The sequence below is a fragment of the Poeciliopsis prolifica genome, unplaced genomic scaffold, assembly GCF_027474105.1.
Source record: "Poeciliopsis prolifica strain line A6 unplaced genomic scaffold, Auburn_PproV2 SCAFFOLD009, whole genome shotgun sequence".
NCBI lineage: Eukaryota > Metazoa > Chordata > Actinopteri > Cyprinodontiformes > Poeciliidae > Poeciliopsis > Poeciliopsis prolifica.
In genome coordinates this window covers 10,153,661-10,170,336 of record NW_026562384.1, presented here as the reverse complement: position 1 = coordinate 10,170,336, position 16,676 = coordinate 10,153,661, and the positions used below count along the sequence as shown (strand labels likewise).

Sequence of the window (16,676 nt, the reverse complement as noted above, 5' to 3'; positions counted from 1 at the left end):
AATATATAGGAAATAAAAAATCAAAGAGAATTTGTGTGTGGGTGTGTGTGTGTGTGCGTATCGTATAGTATAGTACATTACATGTACTATACTGCCCTCTAGTTTTACCCTACTTCAGTTAATGTGCAGGAATATGGGGCAATAACTATGCAAATTTATTATCTATTGGTCAAAATCAATTGATAATGATTAGCTAGAAAAAAGAACAATAAGAATTATTAAGGTTGGGAACCTGGATCACACAAATCTATTATGTGTGTTCTACACATAATAATGTGATCCACTATTATGGTTCACACTATTATGAGAAGCAGATCTAGTAATCTGCTTCTCTAGATTACTAAAACTTAATGATTTGGTGAATATTGTTATTGTTCTATTTTCCAGCTAATCATTATCTATATACAGCCTGTTGTTCAGCCATCCTATAGTCTGAAAGGCTTCTTTAGGCTCCTTTGTATTGTTAAGTTCAGTGTGTGAAAAAGCGTCGTGTGTGAGACTTGGCCGTTAAAATTCTTGACCCAACCTGCAGTGGCGTTTTTTGTTTTTTTTTTCTTGCTGGTTTGTTTCCAGTGGCGGAGCTAGACTTTTTTTCAAGGGCTGGCCAAAGGGTGAGCAAGGCTTTATCAGAGGGGTCCATATACAAATGATGAACAAAAGGAAACAAATATTTTCTCACACACACTCAAATTAAAATGGTTGTTTTAACTAAGATTAACGGCACTATGGAACAGTGAACATGTAAATGTAAACTCAGAGCCCAGAATATAACCAAAAACAAATTCTCAAAAATAAATAAATAAATAAACTGGTGCTTTTGTTGTGCAATAGGTTGTGCTGGGTGGGGGCAGTTCAGTGCCATTCCTGCTTCACTGTCTTCCTCCCAGAGTCTGACTCTGAATCTGTATCACCCTCATCTCTCTCTGGAACTTAATTGGAAATGCATAAACAGACACATAAAAAATGCAAAAAGCATCATGCTAACCTTTAGAATTAGGCTTATTGGATTGTAATACTTAATAACTCTCTGTCACAGCCTCTAACCCGCTGGTGATCCACTTGGGCCTGGTGTCTCCTGGCTGGATTCTCCAGGTTGGTCACTGCTGCAGGGTTCTGTCTGGTCCTGGTCACTGCTGCAGGGTTCTGTCTGGTCCTGGTCACTGCTGCAGGGTTCTGTCTGGTCCGGGTCACTGCTGCAGGGTTCTGTCTGGTCCTGGTCACTGCTGCAGGGTTCTGTCTGGTCCTGGTTTTTGCCTCTTTAAGAATAACTGGCAGATATTCCCTTTTCTCTTCATTTGGGCTCTACACAAAATAAGAGCCTGGTATTTAGACTCCATGACTGTTTGGCAGAGACAACACTATTTTAACTATTATTTAAACTATAGTTTTTAGTTTTCTGTAGCTAGCTAAAATACTAAATTAAAAATAAATTAATTAATATAACAAGTTAGGTTATAATTCAAAGCTTTCATATGACATAGCCTACTTACATTTCAGTCATTATAAAACTTAATGGTTTTTCACATATTCTTACCACACATTTCAAGCAAGAGCTGAGAGATATAAAACATTAGAGGGCAGCATGTCACTAAAAGATATGTTAAAAGAATCTGTCTAAAACACGATCTACCAGCACTAGCATGGCTAATATAATAAACGAGGCACTACGCAGCGGTGCACAACCATTTATATTTTTAGAAATGTATGACAAGTGCCGCCTCTCATTAGGAAGGTAACAGCGGTTACCGCTGAGCGGTAAAATGTAAATACCTTCAAAACTCCTCGACGGTGTAACTCTAAAGCCTTTGATGTGTTTTGGATCAAGCAGGACCCACATGCCAGTTTAACCAGTGAACAGCGTCGGGCATCGAGCTGCCTTCAGGGACAGTCGGAAATTACAGTTTTCCTGGCAAATCTTTGCCGATCTCATAAGTATTATATTTTAAAATGACCATTTCCAGTGGGGTGGCACTAGGGGTGGCCAGGGGTCTGTTGGGGGTGGCAAGTGCCACCCTGGCCACCCCTCTGGCTCCGCCACTGTAATTGTTTCCTCCCAGGCAAATATTCGTTGAGTGACCTGGATGTTTGTCTTGAGAAGCAGCTGGAGCATTTCGAGTGGTGGGTGAAGATTTCAAAGGAAGAGATCTAGCAAGAAACAAACTGGATGAAAATGGCTCCTTTGGGAAAGTTCCAGGGCCAAAACCATGACTGAGCCCCTCTCCACACACCCCTTCCCACAAAACACAAGACCCTGTCTCAGGCTTCTAAAAGGTAAACATCTTTATGAGCCCTCATCACCAAAATTCAGAAAACTATTCTGTGGACTGATCAGAGAAAATCTAAATTTTCTGAAAGTTTTGGTCTCTCAAAATAGCTTCTAAATGGCTCCAAAAAAATCTATATGAGGTATCTATTTAGGGTCTGGATGTGAATCTAATTAATGCCATTAATGCCTCAAAACTTTGCATAGAAGGTGGTGTTAAGAATTAAAAAGATGACGAACTTGATTTAGCTCATTAATTAATTCTTTGTCCCGAATTCCTGTGTCTGTGTAAGTGTGCAGAGAGAAAACACCAATCATACAACGTCAGATTTCAGATATCCATAACTTTATCCAAAGGTGAATACAAATACATACAGAATAACAGAACACCACTTACACCCAGATATATCAAAAAGCCAACACCCAATGACAAAACAGAATATTACCTGATTCAAAAATGCATTTTTGGGAACCACTCACTCAGCACCAAGCGATTCGAACTTCTGCTGTAAACCAAATCATTTTATAGAATGCGTAATCTCATCATTTAAATATATGCATTAGGAGGTGTGTTCTTTTCCTTTGTGTGGGCTGTCTTAATGTTAATTTTATTACCTCCTGCTCAAGAGCCCCAAAGGCAGATATATGGCCCGGCTCTTTTCGTACCTGCCGCTGTCCAGTTTGATATACGAGTGCAGCTGCAGCGCTATCTCTTCCTCAAGCTGTTTTTCACAAAAAAGTAGTTTGTATTTTAACCAAGCTTGCACACAATGTAATGCTAAATAATGACTATAAGTTTGGATCTAATAAGTAACTATATAAAAACATGCTTAAAGAAATATAGTTAATTCTAATATAGATAAAATTATTTTAAAAAGTTTTAAGATCCTAGTGAACTTTTGAACCATGCTCAGGAATTTGTTAATTGCCTGGCATACAGGCTCCTTATCTAAAGAGATCCAAGGAGTCTAGGCCTATGTTTTCTGTTTTTTTCTGTCTGATCCTCCTTTTAAGAATTTATCTGCGTTTCAGAGATTGAGCCGTTGTTTTTAGTTTCATCTAAATTTATATGAACCTAGAGTGTACTTTAACTTTCTATGTTATATTTTATATGTGTCAAAGCTATCCTGTGCAGTATTGTGCTAACTTAAAATTCTATGTCAACAGTGGTGTGCCTTTCTTCAACATTTATTTAAAATATTTAGCAACAATTATCACAAATATTTGATGGAGGTTGTTGCAGCCAAGTATTGCACAACCAGCTACCAGGTACTGGAGGCAATTACTTTCTGCATTGGGCCAAGTTACAGTAGTTAGATCCTTATATGGAACAACCATTTGTTAACTGTGCTTTGTATTTATGCAGTTTATGTTTGTCTAATATGAAATATTCTTTCTTAAAATGAAACATTTAAGTGTTGAGAGAAGAAAAGCAAAAGCACAAGTCTTTTAGGAGATAATTTTTTCTCAGCGCTATATTTTTCATGGTCAGGTAAAGGTTATCTTGCATTACAAAGCTTTTATTTTAGACCTTTTATAATTTATAGGCAAAACTACTTCATCTTTGTTCCTTCTTTCAGCATGTTGGCTCTTTCCTGAATTTAAAAGGTCCTTATCGATTCGACTGTTGTCGTGACTTTTGCTTCTCTAAACCTGTCATGACTGTCACGGTTTTCAGTTTTGCCTTTTTGTATGCAAGAAGATAAGCTGGGAGCTCTTGAAACTGTTCTATAATCAGAAGCTGCTGTAATCCTGCAGTTTAAGTCATGTGATCTTCTGAGTTAGCAGCCAGGAGTTTGTTTACTCTTCATGTGATTTATGTTGTCAGCCATGTTGTACTGTCTGCCTGCGTCCTTGCTCTGACCCAGACAAAAAAAGAAACCCTGATTCAGCAGTAATCACTGGATACATTTTATATTTTCTCACTTAATTTGTCCACTTTTCTTAAGTTTTTAACCCTTCTAGCAACAGGTTTAATGAAAATCCATATCACTTTAAAATATGTTTAGACAGCCTGTTGAATGTGACAAGTAGCCGATCAGGAAGCGCGGTGACGTAAGAACGGAGGGGAATCCCAAAAAGTTGACATGGCGCAACTGAGAGTCTGGTGGACATCTGAGGTGATATGTGGAAATGTTTATTACTATATGTAAAGGTCATTATTATACATACTTACATATTCCTTCAAAATACGATACAGATGTGCCACAAAACGAACATTTTACTTTCGTGAAAATTTTAACTCACTATATAGTTTTTTATAGTTCTTACCCTTTCTCAAAATAGTTTATTTATTGAGAACCAAACTGATGGATAACTAACAGATTCATCCTAAGGTTGAGTAACATTTATTAAAGTTGTTTTCCTGCAGTTATTTTGCGAGGATTTGCAGTCTGTCTCGCTCAACCAGGTTCTCTTTCTGGATGTTGGCAGGAAATATTTTGTGCGGACGTAATTCATGAGGGCTCACTTTGATTGGTTTACAGTCAAAGAAGTCTGTTTCTGTGGAATATGTTGAAATCAAAGAAAGGTGATCTGCGTCCAATGCTTGGGTGTAATTGTGTTGTGAGCTTTCAGAAACATAAACAGCCTGGCTGTTTTTCGTTTTTTTTTTTTGTGATGTCAGTATCAACTATAAAACTAAGTAGTTAATTTTATTCAGTGAAGGTGATTGGCTTTGTCACAGCAAAAAAAGGGCAGCACTTACAATTGCTGTGGGAAGTGGTTTATTACAAAAGCCCAACTTGAAAAGACACATCTCTTCACTGGTGTCTAAAAATAAGCAAGCTCAATGTTGAACACAGACTTATTTTCTGTTTTTCTGTGGTAGAACTGTGCCTGCTCTAAGATGATACAAGCCTATGAATATTTTCAGCAAGTCGCAACAAAATCAGTCACCAGTTAGATTAGCTCAACTCTTTGCCTCTTTGTTCCACGTCTGCTTTAGATTTGCCATGTCCTTTAGATATACAGTGAACTTTTAAACTTCATGTGTTAATATTAATATTTTAATAATTTTTCACATCAGTTAGTTGACATCGTTTCTAAACCTTATTCTTCCTTTATATCTTCCTCTTATTGAGATTAGTTAGTTAGCCTGGCATAAAATATATTTTGGTGTTCTTTTCTATCAAAGTGACAAAATCCAAAAAGTAAATACTCACAAATAGTTTGAGGAAAGCATTATATTGAAGTTCAATTAACTTTTGATTAAGTATTAGCCAAAGGAAAAGTAAAACAAAAATAGAAAAAAAGAAATGTGAACAATTGCCAGCTGTTACTTTGAGAAAACTCACGTCTAATCATCTTGATTTAAAAAAAAAGAAAATTTCATGAGTATATAAGTTTTCACTCTTTGTGGGGTTTTTTCTGACCGCTCAGTTTTGACAATTTCATAGTTTTTTTGTAGTGATGCCATGAGCTTCCGTCTTTGTGCAAGTAGCCCGCATGTTCACTTCCTTTTTTATTTCTCTCCATTCTCTCTTTGTCAGTGACAGGAGTTCAGTCCTCCAAGGATTTTGTCAAAGATTACTGAGAGCTGATAATCAACAAAGCTGAATAATAAAGACAGATGGCAGCAGCTGTTGGACTTTTGCTGATGTTACTGGGAGTTTCTCAAGGTGAGTGAAAAATATTGTTCAAGTTACGTTATCAGGGTTTTATTAGAGATTTAGATAAAATGTTGGCCATACTTTAAAGAAAATGGCTTTACAGTAAAAAACAACTGCATCACTACATTAAAACTACATTTAAAATACACTTATCATTGTCCTTCGTGTTGTTAAGCAGCTTAGTCTTACGTGTTTAGTTTGAGCAGCAAAACCATAAAAAAGCTTCCATGTTCTATCTTCTGCTTTTTCTTCTTACACATTTCTTTACATCTTTGAGTGGCGATATTTCTGAAACATGATGATATAATATTAGTTGATATTTACGTTTTAGTGGAGTATGCTCAACTCCAACATGACTTTAAAAAAAAATCAACAAAAGCAATAACACTAATTATAGAAATTTTAAAACACAAAAGTATAATGTTATTGTCTTCACATGTGCTTTTCAATCTCATTGTTATTAAAGTAGTTAATCAAATGTCAACGCCTTTGACTAGTTGTCAGTGAGACATAATGCATAATAGTACGGGTGAGTATTGACTGTCTCAGAAAATTCATTGTTCTTTAATTATAATTATAATTGTAAAAACTGGTTTTTATATTTTTTTATATTTCAGGTTTGTCAGCTCACTGCGATGCCAGAAAAGATGGCGCTCAATGCAGTGCGACTTTGGGAGAAACTGTGTTTGTACGGCTGATTGACGACGCTTCAGGAATTAGATTTGAGTTGAGAAAGGAACATGTAACATTACTAAGATGGAGGATAAACGAAACAGCTACAAATGAAATAAAAGACAGATCTGATTTCATACCCATTAATGGAACATTCAGGATTAGTGACCTGCAACACAGTGACAGTGGTGATTATAACCTTACAGTCTTTAGTTCAGATGGGAAGCGGGCAGAAAATCGGACTCTTCATTTGTCTGTTCAAGGTAAATACCTTACAAGAAAATAAAATTAGATTGGTTTATTTGACATAATATGGATAATATGTCTAGCTGATTAAAACACTGTAAAATTATACTTTTCATGATCTCTACTAGAACTTATATTAAGTATTGATTTTTTTTTTTATTTCTGCCAGACAGGTTTATTTGCATGCCAACATTTATACACAAAGTGATGCAAATCAGTCTATAGAAAGTTTTAAATGTACAGAAAGGAAAAATTACATTAAAAAGAACAAAGATAGAAGCAGTAAACTGTGAATTTCAACCAAATTAATAACCAAGAACTGGCAAGACTAAACTAAAAGCTGCCTGCCCATGTTGGGTTCCTGTCCAAGTCTTGAACATCAAGTGAAAAGCTTTTTGATTTCATAACTTCTTCCTAATGTGATGCATAATTGTGTTTAACATCAAGTCCAACAAATTATCAATTATACTTTAATATTCAGACTTTAATAAGTGACACATCTTTTATCAGTAGCATTCATAGCTTAAATTGAGGAAGCCAGTGTTTATTCTTATCTGATGAGACTTCAGGACTGAATTCTGGTTCAGAGCAACAAGAAGTTCAGAATGTTTGAACAGTTTCACATTTGTGTTGCTCTCTCTTTCTATATTAACTTGTTTCCTTTTACCTATACTTTTGAAACAGGCAGTTCTTCATTGAGCATTGGACTTATCACTTCAAGTATTTTCGGCATTTTTCTTCTTTTCATCAGTTTAATTGTCGTCTATGCACGGAGGAAAAAACAAAAACGCAGAGGTACAAATCAAATATCAAAAAAGTTATGCTTGCTTTTTTTTGTGGAAAACTGTCATTGTACAGGAGGTATGTTTTTTTTTTTTAAGTTTTACCAACAGTAAGTGACCCTTATTGTTAATTTTCAGAAACGGAAGATCCCAGCGATTTAACCTACGCTGTTGTTACAACAGTGCAGAAGCCATCGAGGAGCTCAATTAAGCAAAAAGTGGAAGAGGAAGTGGAATATGGCCAGATCAAGTCTGCAGGCTGATTTCAGCTCTTTAAAACAGACATCCTGAACTGAATATCAGTTCAAATAATGTACAATGTTCTGAGGACAGACAGATGAAAAAGCTGGAATCCCCTTTTATTGCGATTTTACATTAGAAAACTTTACAACCCATTAAAGCTCATAATGCAGGATGTCTGATGTTGCCACAAATGTTTTGATCACTGTGAAGTTTAATTTGTTGATGCTCTGCATTGATATTCCCTAAAATACTAGGAAGTAGTTTTGCTAATTGGGAAAATTGTGCATGTTTAGTTTTAGTTATTTTGCACAAAATGATCAAAAACTATTTTTAGACAGTCAAGATGAGGACACCATAGAGTATACATTGTAAACCATTTTATACTGTGTTACTGAGATATGTATTGTAAACTGTTGTCTTTTATTGTTCAATATGCATTCACTTTTTGAACTTTTTAAAGAGGAAAGTTCCTACTCAGTTGCACATTCCTTGGATCATAAGTTCAACATGTTTCTATTTCCAATAACTTCACAGTTTTTTTTTTATTATTATTATTTTAAAATCTTGAACAGCGTGATATTGCTGCCATGGCATTTAAAATATTTTTTAACACTTTTTCATCTTTTCTATGAACCTATATGGAATACTGGTATTGAACCTGAATTTGCCCACTGTGGGAAAATAAATACCATATTTCTGACATTCTTCTACTCTATTTCCAATGTTCTTCCTGTATTTGCGTAAGAGTTATTTAAAACCAGAATAGGAAAAAAAAACTCCCTATTCTGAGGCTACATGCTAGCCAATGCAATCTATGACCATGTGTTCCCAGGTTAGAAAGGTTAAACACATATATAATCCTTCCAGTAGGTTCTGGTACTGCTGTATTGCCACTGATATCACTGATTCATCTCAACTGGCTGCTTTCAGAGCAGAGACGCCAAAGTACTTTGAGCTCCTTTCCCTGTATCAGAGGCTGAGATGATGGATGGATGCATACTTTTGTTCATCAAGCTGGTTGCTGTATTGCAATAGGAGTGCACCGATGGCAGTTTTCTGCTCGAACACCGATAACCAATGTTTTGAAAAGCTTGACCTTTATAAAGGATAATTTTTGTCTGAAATGTTGCTCAAAATAGCAATAAAGATTCTGAACTGGCAACATTGGCAACTATTGTTAACAGTAGACATGCAGTCACAACTTGGTGGGTTTATCTATCAGTCAAACCTTTTTCAAAGAAGAACAAAAGAGGACAATGGTTGATTTTTAGATGTTTGCCGAGGTAGATAAAATCAGTTGATAAGATCGGTTCCACATGTAAATATCGGCCGGTCACCGAACTCTCAAAATTAAGGAAACCAGCACTGATAAATACGTTGTTGTCAGATAAAGCTCTTATCTTTTTTCAAAAAAAAAAAAGTTCTTGTAATTTCTATTAGTTCATGAAATCTACTTGATACCTACATGAAATATTATTTTATGTAATGTTCAATATGCTTTTCCTACTGCTTATAAAACCTTTTATTCACATAATACACAAATTCAAAGTTAAGTAGTGAAGCAATGAGGCTGTCCAGTCCACTGTTTAGCCCAAAAGTTCATTACTCATTGCTTCATTCATTGCTCACTATCTGCTGGTGGACTAAAACTGACAGCGTTTTCACATTAACAAATCATATTTCAAAAATATTTGAATTCAACATTGTCTCAAAGTTTGTGTCAAACCCATGTCTAGAAACAGTGGGATCTAATGAAGCCCATTCAACAACGTCATCTTTTTGAAACCAAGGCAGTACTACCAATAGGTTGACCATTAGTTGCGGTTGTGTTTTCTTTTTGATTTCCCAGAACATGCATTTTTGGAAAGAGTGAGAGTGACAGACAGACAGACAGCTTTGTGTTTTTTACTTGCTTCCTGAAAAACTAAAATCCTTCTAAATTCTCTTTTTCTGTGACTTCTTCTGATTATTCGTAGTTAACAAGACGACATTTCACTCATCCAATGGCCTTCAGTCTTTTCTGCTGTGTGAGATTGACGTGTCTTTCCTGATTAAACATTTTATGTTTATTTTTTTGGAAATTTCTATGACTTCTCGTGGGCGGGGGTTAATTGAAGAATTATATTGTGATCGGTGATCTAAAAATATTTCCAGATGAAAGTTTTTGTTCTTTTTTATTGGCTCCATTTCAGCCACCGTCGATGAAAAATGCTCACCTGCTTTCTTGCACTTAACCAAGCTACTGATAACCCACAAAGGAAGATGGTTTGTAACGCTTTTATCTTGAAAACAGGTGCACAAAATTTAGCAGTGACGTGTCCCATGTAACGTGAGGCATTTTTTGTCATCGCTTGTGTATTTCAGCGATACATTTGCATCAAACCAGGACTTCATCTGACACATTTTAACTCTGTACCGAACTAGTCGGACAACGGCTTACAGCAAACTGTAATCTTCTTACTTTTTCTTCTTCTTTTTATTGCTTTGGTTGTTTTTTTTTAGGTTTGCTGAGCTTCCTTCCTCATTTCACCTGTAACTGAAAGGTATTTGCATAGTTTTTCTTTTGAAACTAATCATTAATGGGACATACATCAGCTGTTGCATGCATTTATGTTTTTAACAGTCACTGATCAACAATGACTCGGGTGAACAGAGACATGAAAGCTGTGATTAAGCTGCAGTTGATCCTGATAGGAGTCTGTAGTGGTGAGTGGTTCACATTTTTTCACGTAACATCTAATTGTTACGTTTTTGTTTTTTTGTCTTATTTTCTGCTGTAGCCTGTACTTTTAGGAGCAAAAACACAACTGACAGTAAAATCCTTAATGGATTCAATTGTGATACCTTTAATGCAGTGGTTCCAAAGTATTGGGGGGGTGATGAAAAAATAAAAGAAACTCTCAGGGAGCTGTTCATATTTTAACCCCATTTTGCACAAAGGCTTTTTAAAAGCAAAGTTGAATATGGTTACAAAAGAAAAAAATATATGTTTGAAATAACACTAATGGCATAGAACTAAAAATGAAAGAGTTGCACAAGTGTTTTATTATAAAGATGGCTTGTTGTTTCTTTTTGTTGCAACTTGAAATGTGAAATAAATTTCACTTGGAGTTTGAAAACAAAATATGTGTTTAGATTTATGTCTGGTTGAACGATGTGTGTGCCCAGTTGATTGTTTTTATTTTGTTTTTTTGTGGGGGATTTTATTGTAATTCTTAGGGAACCACTGCTTTACTGTTTGTTTATATTTAAATTTCCTCCTATTAGTTCATTTTTGACTACTTTGTCATCAAAACAAGTGTATTTCCTTGGTAGGTATTAGATTTGAATCAGTGCCAGTCATCCTTAGCATATGTTTCTTTTAAAACCTTTCTTGTTGGTGTGGAATTAACAACTTAAAGTTTAAAACTAAGAATTTGGTGTACAAATTAAAACTTTGTGTGGATTTTCTCTTGTCCGAATTTGTTCTAAATTCTACTTACCAGGTTAAATAGTTGCTCCTACTATGTCTTAATTGGCATCGACATTTTATTTGATATCTTATCCTGAGAAATGGTCAAGCTTATTTAAAGCTCTTAATTTCAGGATTTTAACCTCTTAATGCCGGAATGACTTACAGTAAGAGTCATTCAGAGGATGCCCTTTGGCATCACTCTGACGCTAGAGGGCAGCAAAGTGTTTGCAATGCGATGCTTTATGTGTTGTTTGAGGTAAGTAGTAACTACTTGTATTTTCTCACTCAGTCACATTTGCTTCAGAAACAGTTTGAAAAGAAAAACTTTTAGGAGTAGTGTTATTGTACCAACTATTTTGAAGAAACTACTTGATATGTTTGGCTACCTGTGGGTTGCAGACAACATCAACAGGTGATGGCTTTATTTGTCCTCTATTCCATAGAAAATTCTCTAAATCAGCAAGTCTCATTATCTGTTTCAAAACAGCTTTAAGCATACTTTATTCTGATTTGCCACATCTCTGGCATGATTGACACACTTTTAGTAAAAGACTTGCCATAATTAGTGACACAAAATCTCAGGCTTTTATCTACCTGTCACATATTATAAGTAAATATGTTAATTAGGACATTTTGATTGGCTTAAAGTCCTAGTAAGGCGTTTTATTCAAAGAAAAGTGAAAATGCCACCTGTTTGTTACTGTGAAATTTAATTGGATCTCGTGCAGCTCTTTTTGTCAATAGCTAAAAAATATTCGTCATTTGTCCTCTGTTAAGAAGCAGTAAGGTTTTCTGTAATGTTTAAATTCTATCATGTGTGAATATGATCCTTTGTCTGTGAAATGTTTGTTACTTTTCGGGTGTGTCCCTCTAGTGACCATCTTGGAATCTTGTTAAGGAAGTGGCCCGCCTCAAACCCAGCTCTTTTATAGAGGGAGCAGTGCTATGATGCTGGAGGCCTAATAAACTAGCTTTGATTGTTGTACAACCTAGTTTGCTATTTATTTCTTCTTCTTATATTTTTTTTTGTCTTTGCTTTTTTTTTCCTCACGTCTTTTGATGTATTAAATGTCAAGGTGTCAATGAACACATCTGATTGTAAAAAACTATTTTTAGAATTTTCAGCACGTGGATCTGCAGATGTAAAAAGGCTGTGCAGCGCATAAGTAAAGCGCACTGCGATTATTAGTGGCAATAAATTTATTTATAGAAGTAAATAAATGTAATGGTTACTTTATAAAATAAGCAAAATTTATGTGTTTCTCTCTCAGCTCCTGTGTCCTGTGTTCAGCTCGTCCCTCAGTGTTTATCTCAGGGACAGATGAAGGTGTCCTGCTTGTCTCAGGGCGGCAGTCCTCAATACAGCTGGACTCTGGATGGACGCCCACTGACAGACTCTGAGCTCTTCTCTGGAAATACTGAGGCCAGCATCATCGTTCTGAGACAAAACATCCTAGGACATCTGATCTGTTCAGTCAGGAGTCAAGTCAGTAACTCCTTCAAAGGGATGAACTTAACTTACTGTGGTGAGTGTGAAATGAAAATAATTAGTTTATTTTAGTGGTTTATTGTGAGTTTGCTTCTATGTTGCATATTCATTAACTGAACTTCAACTGAGACACAAATAGCTAAGTGGGTCTTTAAGAAATATTAAAACTTGTTACACATGATTGAAATTTGTGGAAATTGGTCAACTCAGGCTACTTTGATTTTAATTTTTACTGTTTAACTGAAAGCAAATATAAATTTGGTGATAGAAGTGAATAAACGTAATGATTGCTTTATAAAAAACATGAAATATTCTTACTGTTCCTCCTCAGTTATAAAGAAATTAAGATAAACTTTAAGTCAAAAGGCCAATTTGACTTTACATTTATTTGAGTCAGGATCCAGTATTTGATTAAGTTATCTGATTCATTGTTTCAACTAGATTAATTAAAAATTAGAAAAGTCAGAGATTTACATGTCTTTAGTCTTTATATAAATATTATTATTATTATTATTACAGCAATAATAATTACTGTTATTATTTTACATTCATGTAAATAACATCACTTATAACCAAAATACATTGTATGTTCACTTGATGAAGATCCACTTTTATGAAATGAGTCATTTTTTTGTTAAAAATAGAAAAATACTCTCTTTATTGTTATTCTTGTTTTCCTTTAAGCGGTGACACCTTCCTGTGATGGCAGAGAGAATGAAGCTCAGTGTTTTGGAGCTTTGGGAGGAGCAGTAGACATTCAGCTGATGGACAACATGTTAGAAATACCCAGATTCCAATGGATAATGAATAACTCTGTGATACTCAACTGGAGGATTAAAAAAGTTGTTAGTAAAAAGAACAACATAATTCCCGTTTTTCCCAGTAATGAACAGTCAGGATCAATGACCTGAGAAGGAATGACAGCGGTGAATATAAACTTGAAATGTTTGATGGAGATGGAAAAATGACAGGATGGAAAACTCTGCATCTATCTGTTATTGGTAATCAACAATTTCTCTAAGAATCTTTTCACTTTTTACTCTTTTACATTGTTTCATTTCACAACACGACATGGACAGACATTTTACTTTTATTACATAAAAAATAATTTACAACGTACTCCAGTTTATCTTCTCTACTCTCCAGTTTTCCACCAAATGTAAAAAAGATATTTTCTTTAATCATTTTTAATGTGTTTCTCTCTCAGCTCCTGTGTCCTCTGTTCAGCTCGTCCCTCAATGTTTATCTCAGGGACAGAGGAATGTGTCCTGTGTGTCTCAAGGTGACAGTCCTCAATACAGCTGGACTCTGGATGGACACAAACTGACAGACTCTGAGCTCTTCTCTGGAAATCTTGAGGTCAACATCATCATTCTGAGACATAACATCTCAGGACATCTGGTCTGTTCAGTCAGGAATGAAGTCAGTAACTCCTTCAAAGGGATGAACTTAACTTATTGTGGTGAGTGTGAATAGAAAAAGAATTAGTTTATTTTAGTGGTTTATTGTGAGTTTGCTTCTCGGTTGCATATTTATTAACTACAAGTCAATTGAGACATAAATAGCTAAGTGGGTCTATAAGAAATGTTAAAATGTGTATACATAATTGATTGAAATTTGTGGAAGTTGCTCAACTCAGGCTAATTTGGTTTTTAATTTTTACTATTTACCTAAAAGCAAATGTAAATTTGGTGACAGAAGTAGATAATATAAGAAAAGTATAACTTATTCTTGCTGTTAAGTTATTATTACACGTTTATGTAAAAAATATAAATTAAAACCAAAATACTTTGTATATTTACTTGGTGAAAATCTACTTTTACAAGTGATTTTCTTTTTTGGTTAGAAATATAAATAAAATATGCTCTCTTTGTTCTTATTCCTGTTCTTCCTTTAAGCGGTGAAAACTTCATGTGATGGCAGAAAGAATGGAGCTCGTGTTTTGGAGTTTTGGGAGAAGCAATAGACATTCAGCTGATGGCGACTTGTCAGCAGCAGTTAGCTTAAATTGGATCATGAATCGTGTTGTGATTCTAAATTGTATATTGAACAGAGTTGTTACTAAAAAGAACAACATAATTCCGTTTTTCCCAATGATGGAATAGTGAGGATCAATGACCTGACGAGGGATGACAGTGGTGAATATATACTTCATGTGCATAATGAAGAAGATAGACTGGAAAGGAAAACTCTGCAACTTTCTGTAATAGGTAATCAACTATTGCTCTTCCAATTTTTTCACTTTTTACTCCTTTACATTTTTCATTTCACAACAGGACGTAGACAGACATTTTACTTTTTTAAATAAAAAATTTTACAACATACTCCAGTTTGTCTTCTCTGCTTTCCAGCTTTCAACCTAACTTTAAAAACAAGATATTTTCAGTAATCAATTTTTCATGTGTTTCTCTCTCAGCTCCTGTGTTTCCTGTTCAGCTCGTCCCTCAATGTTTATATGAGGAACGGCTGAAGGTGTCATGTGACTCAAGGCGACAGTCCTTTGTACAGTTGGACTCTGGATGGACACCCACTGACAAACTCTGAGCTCTTCTTTGGAAATAATGAGGCCAGCAGCATCGTTCTGAGACAAAACATCCTAGGACATCTGGTCTGTTCAGTCGGAATCAAATCAGTAACTCCTCCGAATGGATGAACTTAACTCACTGTGGTGAGTGAAAAAGAAAATAATTTGTTTATTTTAGTGGTTTATTGTTTGTTTAGGTTGCATATTCATTGACTGCACTTCAATTGAGACACAAATAGCTAAGAGGGTCTTTAAGAAATGTTAAAACTTGTTACACATGTTTAAAATTGGTGGAAATTGTTCAACTCATGCTACTATGGTTTTAATTTTCATTATTTACCTAAAAGCAAATGTAAATTTGTTGGAAGAAGTAAAGAAATGTAATGATCACATTATTACCTGGTTGCTTTATAAAGAAGCATAACTTATTCTTTCTGTTCCTCTTTAGTTATTAGTGTTTAAGAAACTTTGTCAAAACAGAATGTTAATGACAAGGCCAATTGAACAATTTGACTTTATATTTATTTCAATTAGGATCCAGTGTTTGATTTAGTTATCTGGTTCATTTTTTCAACTACATTAATTAAAGATTAGAAAAGTCAGAGATTTACATGTCTTTAATCTTTAACTATCATCATTATTGTTATTATTATTGTTATTATTATTTATAATCATTATTATTACAAAAGCAATAATAATAACTGTCATTAGTATGTTACTTTCACGTAAATAACATAAATTAAAACCAAAATACTTCCTATATTTATTTTCATGAAAATCAACTTTTACAAAATGAGTCCCTTTTTTTGTAAAAAATAAAAATAGAAAAATACATATTCTTATTCTTTTTCCTTTAAGTGAGAAAACTTCCTGTGATGGCAGAAAGAATGGAACTCAGTGTTTGGGAGCTTTGGGAGGAGCAATAGACATTCAGCTGAGACGACATGTTAGAAATACCCAACTTCGAATGGATAATGAATTACTTTGTGATACTCAAGTGGAGGAATAACACAGTTGTTAGTAAAAATAACAACATAAATCCCGTTTTACCCAGTGATGGAATAGCCAGGATCAATGACTGAGAAGGAATGACAGCGTGAATATAAACTTGAAATGTTTGATGGAGATGGAAAAATGACAGGATGGAAAACTCTGCAACTATCTGTTATAGGTAATAAACTATTTCTCTTCCAATTTTTTCACGTTTTCCTCTTTTACGTTTCTTTATATCACAACATGACATACAGACATTTTACTTATAACGTACTCCAGTTTGTCTTCTCTACTTTCCAGTTTTCCACCAAAATCGAAAAACAATGTATTTTCTTTAATCAATTTTTTGTGTTTCTCTATCAGCTCCTGTGTCCTCTGTTCAGCTCGTCCCTCAGTGTT

At 34.8% G+C, this 16,676-nt stretch overlaps 2 protein-coding genes across 4 annotated transcripts; both read left to right on the top strand.

Annotated features, from left to right (window-relative positions):
• Positions 1–2,183: 2,183 nt before the first annotated feature.
• On the top strand, positions 2,184–8,399 carry LOC129362770 (uncharacterized). 3 transcript variants are annotated; one of them, XM_055034493.1, is made up of 5 exons: positions 2,184–2,271; positions 5,755–5,883; positions 6,492–6,734; positions 7,477–7,587; positions 7,713–8,399. In XM_055034493.1, exons 2-5 carry the CDS (start codon positions 5,835–5,837, stop codon positions 7,835–7,837), a joined length of 528 nt encoding a protein of 175 aa, XP_054890468.1. In that variant the 5' UTR covers positions 2,184–2,271; positions 5,755–5,834; the 3' UTR covers positions 7,838–8,399. The 3 variants fall into 3 exon arrangements, with proteins under 3 accessions (XP_054890468.1, XP_054890466.1, XP_054890467.1); XM_055034491.1 differs by having other exon boundaries at positions 6,492–6,809; positions 7,713–8,395; XM_055034492.1 differs by lacking the exon at positions 2,184–2,271 and adding an exon at positions 4,308–4,383 and having other exon boundaries at positions 6,492–6,809; positions 7,713–8,395.
• Positions 8,400–10,314: 1,915 nt separating this feature from the next.
• LOC129362714 (uncharacterized) lies at positions 10,315–14,726 on the top strand. Its single transcript, XM_055034423.1, has 7 exons — positions 10,315–10,360; positions 10,441–10,523; positions 12,543–12,797; positions 13,445–13,535; positions 13,658–13,761; positions 13,968–14,222; positions 14,659–14,726. Exons 2-7 carry the CDS (start codon positions 10,454–10,456, stop codon positions 14,724–14,726), a joined length of 843 nt encoding a protein of 280 aa, XP_054890398.1. The 5' UTR covers positions 10,315–10,360; positions 10,441–10,453.
• The last annotated feature ends 1,950 nt before the right edge of the window (positions 14,727–16,676 follow it).

Excerpts from the sequence above, each read along its gene's own strand:
- LOC129362770 (XM_055034491.1), top strand. The coding sequence starts at position 5,835 with ATGGCAGCAGCTGTTGGACTTTTGCTGATGTTACTGGGAGTTTCTCAA. Across the intron at positions 6,810-7,476 it reads TCTTCATTTGTCTGTTCAAG|GCAGTTCTTCATTGAGCATT; the intron begins GTAAATACCTTA and ends CTTTTGAAACAG. Across the intron at positions 7,588-7,712 it reads GAAAAAACAAAAACGCAGAG|AAACGGAAGATCCCAGCGAT; the intron begins GTACAAATCAAA and ends GTTAATTTTCAG.
- LOC129362714 (XM_055034423.1), top strand. The coding sequence starts at position 10,454 with ATGACTCGGGTGAACAGAGACATGAAAGCTGTGATTAAGCTGCAGTTG. Across the intron at positions 12,798-13,444 it reads GATGAACTTAACTTACTGTG|CGGTGACACCTTCCTGTGAT; the intron begins GTGAGTGTGAAA and ends TTTTCCTTTAAG. Across the intron at positions 13,762-13,967 it reads TCTGCATCTATCTGTTATTG|CTCCTGTGTCCTCTGTTCAG; the intron begins GTAATCAACAAT and ends TTTCTCTCTCAG.